The sequence below is a fragment of the Vicia villosa genome, linkage group LG7 (genome assembly GCF_029867415.1).
Source record: "Vicia villosa cultivar HV-30 ecotype Madison, WI linkage group LG7, Vvil1.0, whole genome shotgun sequence".
NCBI classification, from domain to species: Eukaryota; Viridiplantae; Streptophyta; class Magnoliopsida; order Fabales; family Fabaceae; genus Vicia; species Vicia villosa.
The window spans coordinates 116,840,258-116,851,894 of NC_081186.1; the positions used below are offsets into that span (position 1 = coordinate 116,840,258).

The following is an 11,637-nucleotide window of genomic DNA, read 5'->3' on the forward strand; positions in this document are numbered from 1 at the left end:
TGACTGTTGGCTTACTAATTATCATGATTTTTCTAACAACCATATGCTTAGCTTAGGTATTCCTATGAGCACAACCTTATTCTATTGCTTTATGATACTAACAAAATATGTATGAACAACTTTGGTGACAGACCTATGCCTAACTGGTTTAAAACAAATTTGGATCAAAATGAAGAGAGCAAAAAAGTAGTCATAAGAGCTTGGGATATGGCTACAGAATCTTACATCAACAAACTTTACTGCACTCTTTAAAGCTTAAATGATCATCACAAATTTGGGAATATCTCATAAGCTATCTAAATAAGACAAGAACATAAGAACATGAAGCATAAACTCCGACACGGATACCGGGACATGACACAAACACGGATATTCCGACCCTGATAATGTAAAATATATAGGACATCGACACCGCCAGGGCCGGCCCGAACATATCAGAGCCATATTCTAATTTTAAAAATATGATTTTTTATATAAATAATAGTATATTTTTTATTTTATGACATTAAAAAAATGAATAATATATATTTAAAAATAAGATTAAACACATATATAATATATGTAATATAAAAATAATTATATTTCTACTTAAACCCACATGTAATATCGAGGCCCTAAAATGTTTGAGGTCCTGTGCGGTGGCTCTTGTTGCACACCCATATGGCCAGTCCTGGACACCGCTACATATATGAAGATGATAGTATTTGTGTTCTATTTATCCATCTAAAATTTAAAGAGTTAAAATATTCTAATCAAAATTAATGTTTTTAATTCTTCATTGATAACATTACTTTAATATATATTTAATCCTTTTAGACATGTGTAACATTTGTTCAAAAAATGTATATGATGTATTGAAACAAAGAAAAAAAATATTTTGTTAAGAAACAATTGTCTTAATGTCGAATCAAAGAAAAATAACTATTTTTAGAAGGACGTTTGTCTAACTTTTTTGACATGTATTGTAAAAGTGTCATATAAGTGTTGGACATCGACCCTTGTCGGGCACCGCGACACGTCAACTCTTAGATGTGTTTGTGTGCTTCAAGAGATTATTAGCATGCACACACTAACCCTGCCAACATAACACATACCAAACTATATGAAGAAAGACTTGATGATCTCCTCGACCTTGAAGAGCGGTAGTAGAGTCAACTAGCTTTTAATCAAGGGATTTTTTATAAAACAAACTTAGATTTGTTGTTGATTTCAGATACTTAAAGATTCTCTTGATAAAAAATCTTTTGTCAATGTGTAATGTGTTATGCAAAGGGGGGAAAATAGAATTGTTCATATTAATGATCATACTGGCATCATCTGCAATGAGAAGAAAATTGATATTTTTAAAGTTTTGTTTGGCCAGTACTCGTACCTCTCGGCACGAACTTTGGATTATTAGAGCCCCATTTCCCTGAAAATCAGAGTGTGAAAGCCAAAAAAAAGTTTTATAGATTATTTCTCTACAATCTTTGCTTCTACTAATATTTGTAGATTTTATTCTTCCACCTTAGTCTCGAACCCCCACACTCCCTATATTTTTATCATTTTAGTCTTGTACAATATTATAAGGAAAAACTTACCTATAATTTTTTCGGTGTGGTTTATATAATTTTTCAATAAAATATGACAAGTGTATTTAAATATCATTTAGGAAGTAAAAATAGGGGGGAAATGCATATGTGAAGGATGAAATTATGCACTTGTCATATTTTCATTGGAAAATAGTATAAACCACACCTCAAGAATTGTATCTAAATTTTATTCATTTCACAAAATGTATTGGAGCCATACGAATTTTTGAAAAGCTTTGTAGATTACTGGATTTTTCAAAGCTTTCTACCGCATATTTCAAATTTTATGACCAATAAGTAGCAATTTTAATACGAAACCATGTGTTTTTACCGCGTTTTTCGAAGAAATAAACTGGTAAAACCCATGTGTTGTAAGCATTTTTACCGATTTTTTTTGAAAATCCAGTAAAAAAAAGCATATATTTTACGCCACTTTATGAAAAAGCCAGTAAAAATGCATATATTTTTACTGAATTTTATGAAAAAATCAGTAAAAATGCACACTTTACCGAATTTTATGGAAAAAAACGGTGAAAATGCATACCAAATACCGCTTGTTTAAAAAATTGCGGAAATATGTATGAATTTTTATCGGTTTTTCAAAAAATCAAATAATATGCTGGTTTTTTTCCTGATTTTTTTTGAAAAATATGATGAATTTTTTTGAATTTTTTTCAATGAGGATCAGATGAAACAATTGCTTCTCAACAGCGTGATAGAGTTGAAGCCACTGCAGCTACAACTCAAGCGAGGCGATGTGACGCAGAGGACTCGCATCTTTGTGTGGGGAGAGCAGCCCCGACCGGTTCTCACAGGAGGCGGTTGGCGGTCGATTAGTTTCGTGCACCCCATAGTACTCGACGTATATGATCTAGAGCTGTTGCTGGATGGATATGATCCTGATGTTGAGCCTGTTGTTGTGGATGTCCAAGAAGTAGTTAAGGATGTCATGTTGATGGTGGCGGAGTTAAATGTGCCACGTCTTTAAGAGACGACATAGGTGACCCATCCTTTTGAGACAGAGGCTCTCACTACTACACAAATTACTCCGCAGACTGCTACTCTGCAAATATCCCATCAATATCTTTGTGGAGGATAGTGGTAGGAACAACAAGGATCCCTAGGTATTACCCTACAAATACCCAAACTTACGCATTACTGTCTAAGGTAGATGTGGGTACATATGTCAAGACCCACAAGCCAATCGTCCAAAGTACCAGCATATCACCTCCAAAGGTCCTATTTGACGGTGTTCACCGTACAACGTGAAACAAATATCATCACCTTAATGATATCAAGTATGTATACTCCTATGTGACTTCTTTTCTTTGCGCTCCTCTTGATGCTTACATCCATAATAAATACTCTATGTTGGATAGTCAAGCTCCCCCCTGAATAAATTTATAGTCCAAGCAAATCTTCTTATCTGACTTCCTAATGAGAAAGAAACTATCTGAGAACATGTCACTCCACTCTTATATGTGATAAGATGCTAATCTCTTTTCCTAAACCATTATTAGCTATAGTAAGATCACAAGCTCACAAAAACTCCAAGATGGATTTACGATTCACATTTACCTCCTCAAACCATAAACCCCCCAGCACGCTCTCAAAACTTCTTGTTGTGTTCTCTACATGTCTGTTTAGATCCCTCCTAGAAAATACTTCTCTTCTTAGGATATATCATGAAGTAAGCCTTCTAAATCCTCCCAAAATTTTATCTGAAGTGTTCTGCTAACTCAATATGAGGTGCATAATAGTAATATTAAAGATGTCTTGTCCATAATATCCTTTTTCCACCATATCTTTCTTCTACTCTTTATCCACAATAATCATCACCTTATTTTTCGGTCTAACATTTTCTATGTACCAAAGCTTAAATTCCGAATTGTCTAATTCTCCCACCTTTTCACATGTCCACTAAGTTTCTTGTTGGCACATGAAATTGACTCTTTCTCTTAACCATAGTGTCCATTATTTCCATAGATTTTTCAATAAGTGTGTCTATATTCCATGATTCAAAACAAATCCTACTTTCATTAACTTCTTTACCCGCACCCGTTCACAACAATGTGTGCAACATTGCTTAGTTTTCACTGCATTCAAGCGGCAACGTAGCAGCCCTTGCTCTTTTGACACTGTACTCAAGTCATACAGCGCGTTGCTTACAAACAATGACTTATCGTTCACATTATTTCATAGTTGATCCATGTCAGCACGTTGCTTACATGCAACGACCTATCATTCACATATTTCATAGTTGATCCATGAGATTCGACAAAGTTTTACGTTAGTTGTCGACTGCGTAACACAATCCTTTCTTTTTACCTGGGCTTTGACCGACTATGCATAGCAAAACTAACTTAGAAAAGTAAGCAACAAAAGTTCCATAACCGGAATAACTCCATAATACACTTTCTAATAGGAAAGCATCAAAACATATAATCACAACAACCATAGTTGTAGGCCAAGAACACCTTGGATGTAGAATCATAATGTGTATTTATTATTAACAGAATGTGATTCCCCTGTTTAAGATTTCACAAGATATAATTGCTGCTGTTGCCCTTGTCTTTATTCAAGTTCCATATGAAACAACTTAAATGAAAAAACCAACAATTACATATTATAACTAAGATCAATTTCTCAATGCAAAAAGTGCCAGAAAAAAAGTGTTATTGAAATGCATATTAAATCCTTATTCTCCTGCCAGCCTTCGACAGCATCAAGCAAAAGTATTATCATTACCATCATCATCCACATTGTCTGCCAATTGGGAAAAAAAAAAGGTTAATAAAAGGATAATAGGCTAAAATGATAATATGAACAAGAAGAAAATGTTGACATACTCATGCTTGCGGTTCGAGAATACACGAAAATATATTACGGGCAATGTTCATACCTGGAATTGTTGACAACCACATATTCAAATCCTCATCAGTAAACATCTGTTTTGAATAAAAAATTTCATCAATCTTTTTATCTTTTTCTGGTGGTAGTAGAGCAATAGGAAGTGCCGGGTAAAACTGATCGTTCATGTCAAAGGCCAGCAGTGTTCGAAAATCCAATTGTTTTTCTGCATTATAAGCTTTTGTGTCAGCAATATTTACAAACCAGCTGATTTTTTTTCAGAAGCATCACAAGTAACACAGTTTATAAACCTACCAACACGTTGCTGTTTCAATGGCGGGTACATTTGGCTTTGCTCGAAAGGTGACTCCTGATAATTTGAGCTTCCCAGGGAAGCATATAGTGCAGACGAATCAGAAGCTTGCACAGGCATACCATCACTGAGATTAGAGGGATTCTTAGTTGCATCTTGATTCTTAAAGAATAGAGGGCCTTTTCCTCGTTTCTTAGTCAGAGACACATATCCATTCACATGCTGAGCCATTGCACTAGCTCGTAGTTTCATAGATTGACGATATTTCTGAAACAGTCAAATATACTATTAGGCTGAGATTAGAATACCGCGTGATAACACAGAAACAATATCTGTATTGAAGACTAACACTGCTGCCTTCTAAATCATAAATGAATTTAACAATAATGAACACAAAATCCAAACTTCTTAGCAATAGCAATTTCATAAAACTGGATTTATAATTATAAGAGAGTTGCAGAAGATACTGCATATGCGCCATTACAAGGAACAAACCTGCAAATAGTTTGCGACGCTCTCTTTTGTAAGTCCTTCGACATCCATAAGCTCAAATATCACCTTCGGACGAGCTTCATACAAGAAAAAGACATCAACCATTATTTCTAGATGTAGCTAGTAGCTACTGCAGAAATTAAAAGATAATACGCGAGTTCAAACTCACCGTTGATTCCTGCTGTTTCAACAGCTTCCAAGAACTTCCTATGTAAGTCATCAGTCCAGGTACGCCTTCTCTTTCTCGGGAGTAATGTGGTATCTGCATCAGGAGATTCTTGTATCTTGCCATTTGCATATTGGAGAGACTGTACTTTTGTATTGATGGATGATTGGGACTCGAGACCCTTGTTAACCGTAATCATCTTCGACTGACGCCGACCGAAGCTAGATTCTTCTGCACTGAACATTGTTTCAATTCTGTTCACACTGCAAACCGCCACAGCTCCTGGAGATCAAAAAGAAGAACCGGCTTTCTAAAACACAATTTAGCTCCCGTACTCAGTGCTCTCGATATGGATGGAATGTTGTCATCGTAAGAAGTCATAACTACAGATGCAACAAAATAGTTACTGTCGGTTAATGATTGACCTCACGACTGGCATATGAGGCTTCAAGTAAGTAGAAAACTAAAGCTAATCTTAGAACTTACTGAAACATGGAAGATTAGCGCTTTCTTTCACTTTCTCCATGAACTCATGTATTTCCATGTCTGGTAGCTGAGCCTCCACAAGCACAAGGTTAATCTCATTCTTCTTATCCCATATAATGGATAATGCGTCGAAAGCTAGTGAAGCAGGCACAACTAGAAGTGGAAGAATGTTGAGATAAAAAATTTACGAAAAATAAATCCAAAATAAACTACATTATAAATCGCGAGAGTCATAAACTTTAAGGTCGAAACGAAATCTGATTGAAGTTGAGAAGCAGCATACTAGCCAGAAATATAAATTTTAATAACAACTTTTGGCTTCTAGAATAAGTGACAATTACCCTCATATCCAAGTGAAAGAAGCATTTTTGATACAATTACTCGGCATGCCGAGTTAGCATCCACAACCAACACTTTGACACCGCCTGCTGGACCATTGTACTTCCTCCGTTTCACTGACTGGGACATTTCAGACTCCATGATAGAAGAGAGTCTAATACCGAGAAGTAGATCTGAGTGAGAAAAAAATTGCATAAGCGTAAGAACATATTGAGTATCTATGATGCATACATGTTATACGAGTATCAGATACAATATTTTTACATTACGACTATATGCATATCCGTTTCACAAACACTGTATTCCTTTACATTACATTATAAACAAGAACACAGTGCATGTTGGATATTGTTTATATCAACTTTGGAATAAAAATCTAACCTAAATAGAATACTATAATTATGCAGCAAACATCGTTGCCGAAAAAATATACAAACAAATTTTTATTAGCACAAATATGCATCAACTCAAGAATGAAAAGAGTGAGTCATGCGTTGAAATGGACTTATAAGTATAAGCAAAAAATAAAACTGTGTTTAAAACGACACATACACATTCTCACAAAGATATTGTATTGTCGTCAGCAGTTGCACAGAGAACAAAAGATGCAAATAATTGGCTCTCAATTCAAAGAAATAGACAGACGGAAATGTTTGCATTAAAATTAGATGATGTTTTATAAAAAAAAAAAGTGGGATACTTCACGTTCACGGATATGTTTACGTAAGATATCCAAAAGAAATCGTATCGAATATGTAACTGATACCGATATATGAAAGGAGTCAAGTACTATTGTAGCCTTCAAACTGAGCTTAAGTGAAGTTTTTGAATTAGCCTACAACAGCCGAAACACAACAATAACCACAATTAAGACGTTGCAACCAATTGCGTCATGACTACAACACAATTAAAACCTTGTTAACAGTTATCATCAAAGTAAAACCCCTCAGAGAATCTGACATTCATTTCACTCATATTTCATTCCGAATAAACCAACAAAGTTTAATTACACAATCTAAGGAACTGTTTAAGCATCAATGTTTAAAAAAATCACAAGATATGTGAACTACAATCATAGCAAAATAAACAAACACAAGAAATCGAAGAAATTACAAACAAGAAACATTAATAAGACCAACTAATTATCATGATTACATTAGGGTATTAAATGCGCTTACCCGTGCAAAGAGACACGGTGAAACAAATGAAGGCGTAGGGTTTGGGACTTTGCATTTTTATTTTAAATTTCATTTTTCTTAATTTGCTAAGAAATCATATAAATAAATATTTACCAATTTTGAGGTTTAATACAAGGAATGAAACAGCAGAGAGAATCCGATAACCTTAAATTCAAAACAATCAAAAGCACCAACGGTCAAAAACCTTTTTCAGTATTTTAAGAACTTAAACATGGAAAGATGGGATATCCTTATCCAATATAGTCCTACCTCATTCCAATAAATTTTTAACCAGAGAGCTTCTCGAACATCCAATGATCAACCACTACGCTAGGTAACACCTTGCAGCATTGGATTAGATCGACTGCAGGCCGCTCTTTAGAGTATGTCCACCTCATTGTTCAAGTATCAAATCAATATCCCTGCACAAGGAATAGTATTAGCAGCAAAAAGTATCGCCAGAAAATGAGAGACAAAATATCAACCACCTAAATATATGGACTCACCATTTCAATTCTTCATCCATATTGTTGGCAGAGATCTCACCATAGTTGGCCCCAAAAACTCTTGACGATTCATATATGGAGGCAGGATGCTGAGTGAAAAATATGTCATACATGTCGACGTTGAATCCAATTATGTGCAATAAGACCATGCACCAATAAATAGTTATCTTTGTAGAATCTGAAACATTTATTTTAAGTTTTAGATCTTTTAAACTTTAAAGCCATAATTCAACCCTCGCCCAATAGCTGAAACTTAAAGATTGGACGATTTTGTTCACTTAGAGCAAATTCTTCTTTTCTTTTACACATACTGAAGTAGAAATAACATCAAAAACAAGAAATTTAACAATTGAAATTCCAGAATTTTATCATTATTGCTTGTGTATATTACATGGTGAGAGAGAGTAATAGAATCTTGCCTCTTAAACTCAAGTAGGAGCAAACAAGATGAAACTGAAATATTTGGTTACATATATTCACTAGCCTATGACTATGCAAAAATGTAAAAAACTTATAAGGTCTACAAGTCAATAGAACTATGCAATTGCTTCCAAAAAATTTAATAGTGCCAGAAGATCCGAAGAACAACAAGCGCAAGTCAAATAAAAGGCAAAATCTCTACGATTCTGAAAATTAGAGCTTGAAACTTTCTTTTTTTATTTTTTGTTCTTCAAGGCCTCAGTTTCAAGGCTCACTGCCTTCACTGTCAAAGTTTCAAGACAATTCTTCTCTATGATTTTCACTGATTTTTAACTCTGGTTGAGTGATAGAACTTTGTAACATTTATCTGGATGCTTCTTGAGTTAAGTGATGCTCGCTTTTCATTTTTCTAAGAAGCGTGAGGTTTAATTCTTTCCTCTTCTTAAAATCCTTCAGCTCCTGCAAATTTAAAGCTACATGGTTTACCCTTAAACTCAAACTTAGCAACAAAATAAATACAGGCCTTCCAGAAAGAAATGGTTACAGTCCATTACCTCTTCCCCTTGAACTAAATCACTTAACCCTAAACATAGTTAAGCTAAAAAAAAAAAGCTTCACACATTAACCCTAAATTGGTAAAGAAAAAACCAATTTAGAATCACCAATCACTCTTCAAACATGGAACCAACTAAATGCTTAATTGTTCATCAACTATGAATAATTCAATAACTTTACCATGAATTTCCCTATAATTAATAAGCATAACATTAGTATTGAACCAATTTTAACAACTTTTAAAAGTTCATTAACCAAACTAAAGTTGCTGAATTTTGAAATAAACAAATTAAAAGAGTAAAGAGTAGAACCTGTTACTATTGGTGATGAAAAAAGGAAGAGCCAGAAGGGGCATTGATCAATGAATGGTGAATTGAACAGAAAGCTACGTTCTTGAATAAACCCCAAATGAATGAATAATCTGAGTCTTGTTGTGATTTGATTCATCGATATAAAATTGATAGCTAATAAACATTCAGCGAGTAGCATATCTTAATAAATTACATTCTATTGTACAAGTTAGGGGAAGAAGAAGAAGGACGAGGGGTTAGGGTGAATGCTAAATATAGATTGAAACTTCAAAATCGTCTTAATTTAAGGTTTGATTTATTCTTTTATCTCTTCAACATTAGACCATTTATTTTCCCACCTTATTGAATCATAAATCTAAAATTCAAAAATGATCTCATAAAGTTTTGGAAATGCATTTTTTTTAATGTAGTGTGAATTATTTTGAGAAATCTCAATTTACCATTTAAATATCTTAATCATCTAAAGAAATTTCAAATATGCTATCTGCATTGGTAGATGCATATTCGGAAGTATTTTTTTAAAAAAAATTGGCTTTTTCTGTAAGTGTATCTACGGAAGTATTTTAAACTAGTGTATGTTGGGAAAAAATACACATAATTTCAGTTTAGGGATTGTTCCGTAGGTACATCTACGGAGTGACTTAGCGTCATTGTTACATTTCTTCTTCAACACTCACTCTCACCACCCTAAAAAACCATACTTCATCAATATCATTTTCCACTCCAAAACTCTAACTTTTTGGTGTAACAAATCAAAGGGAGCAAGACAAGACTGAATTTCAGGTAAATATTCATTTTTATTTATTGCATTGCTCACATTATGCATCAATTTTCTGTAAAAAAAGTTATGTTGCTTCCGTAGGTACATCTACAGAACGTGTTAAAGATGAACACGTTCCGGAGGTGCATCTACGTAACGTGTCAGTGTTGTTTCTCCAGCAGTCTTGTAATTTTGTGTTATCTGTGTTATTGGTTACGAATAGGTATGGTGCACCCGATAATATCTCAAGAGAATTAGTTCCTTTAGTCGATTTTTCTCCGAATGTTGAAGGGGTAGTCGTAAAGGCGATAATTTAATTTTCTGTTGGAATATGTAATATTTAAATTTCTGTTGGAATTTTCAATGTAATGCCGACCGATTTTAATCAATGAATGTTGCTTTTCTCGTTACAAATGTTATTTTTCTGGTTTACTGTTTGTGGGTTTATTCCGTAGATGTACCTACAGAGTCTTCCGTATGTGAATCTACGGAACGTATTTACGCAAATGTAATAAAAAGGTGCTTCCGGAGGTACATCTACGAAAGTAGAGGGACAATTTTGGAAGCACACATGGTGGATAAGAGATCCAAGGGGTGGGGTTATAGTTTCTCATTATTTTTGTTAAAATTTAATTCGGTGAAGTATCCGGGAAATTTTTTTGAGTATATTCAAATATGCATATTCGAAAACTCGTATTTTAGATATGTATCTCCGAAAACTTTCTTGCATGTATTGTGGGCAGAAACATTGTCAAAGTTTGTATATTTTTTATTCCGAAGTTATTAACATCCTAAAATAATTTGATTGAACCATTATCATTTTAAAATAGGATAATGAATTAATAATTAAAATGGTTAAACATGTTTGTGGTCATTCCAAATATCTCATATTTTATTTTAAGTATCTCAAAAAATTTCCTTTTAAAGAACTGTCCTCTTAAAAATTTGCATCCACATTTTTGTCTCTCCTGCAACTTAACTACAGAATTAGGGACGATTTTAGCGATTGTTTCTACTTAGCGACTGAATCATCGACGATTTTAACAAGAGGAACCAAAAGTGTGAATGTAAATTTTTAGGAGGACCATTATTCGAAGAAAAATCTATAAGGACTAAAACCAAATTTAAGTTATTTATATGGACTAAAAACATATTTAACCCTAATTAAAAATAATCTCAAAATGTTACAAACATAGTTCACAAAGTATGGAAAACACTAGTAAAACATCTGATAATACAAAAAAAAAAAAAGACATAACATATTATGTATGCCTAATCCTAACCCCCGACTCCTCCTTTGTCGTCGGTAACCTAAGGCATTTCGTGCCTTAGTAAGAATGAATCGTTCTAGAGCAGCGACATCATCGCCACCACTCTTAAACAACCTAGACTCTTTGCCCTCTCTTGTAATCCGCATTTATCATTACAGATCAGAAACACATCAACGGCATGGCCATCCCTCGTCTGCTCATTCTCTATGATCTCCTCGTGAGCAGGCCTAGGTGGACGTCCGGGAGCTTTTGGTGTCATGATAGGGTATAACAGATAATAGAACCAAGTCATGTAACCTTCAGCATAATGTCATTGACTCGTGGCTGACATACTCTAATACTCCTCTGGTACCAGATGAATCTCATAATTCGTCAGTATGTCATCAAGTTCTCTGCGAAATATGTTGATAGGAGAAGCC

The 11,637-nt window shown here is 34.2% G+C and overlaps 1 protein-coding gene across 3 annotated transcripts; it reads right to left on the reverse strand.

Moving 5' to 3' along the window:
- Positions 1 to 3,639: 3,639 nt before the first annotated feature.
- Positions 3,640 to 9,555, reverse strand: LOC131616681 (transcription factor BOA-like). 3 transcript variants are annotated; one of them, XM_058888086.1, is made up of 10 exons: positions 9,188 to 9,555; positions 7,902 to 8,780; positions 7,666 to 7,817; positions 6,220 to 6,390; positions 5,879 to 6,031; positions 5,396 to 5,775; positions 5,230 to 5,303; positions 4,737 to 5,001; positions 4,474 to 4,647; positions 3,640 to 4,337 (listed from the first exon to the last, which is right to left on the reverse strand). In XM_058888086.1, the coding sequence occupies exons 6-10, from the start codon at positions 5,634 to 5,636 to the stop codon at positions 4,297 to 4,299; spliced, it is 795 nt and encodes a 264-aa protein (XP_058744069.1). In that variant the 5' UTR covers positions 5,637 to 5,775; positions 5,879 to 6,031; positions 6,220 to 6,390; positions 7,666 to 7,817; positions 7,902 to 8,780; positions 9,188 to 9,555; the 3' UTR covers positions 3,640 to 4,296. The 3 variants fall into 3 exon arrangements, with proteins under 3 accessions (XP_058744069.1, XP_058744070.1, XP_058744068.1); XM_058888087.1 differs by having other exon boundaries at positions 5,879 to 6,390; positions 7,902 to 8,079; XM_058888085.1 differs by having other exon boundaries at positions 5,879 to 6,390.
- Positions 9,556 to 11,637: the final 2,082 nt, after the last annotated feature.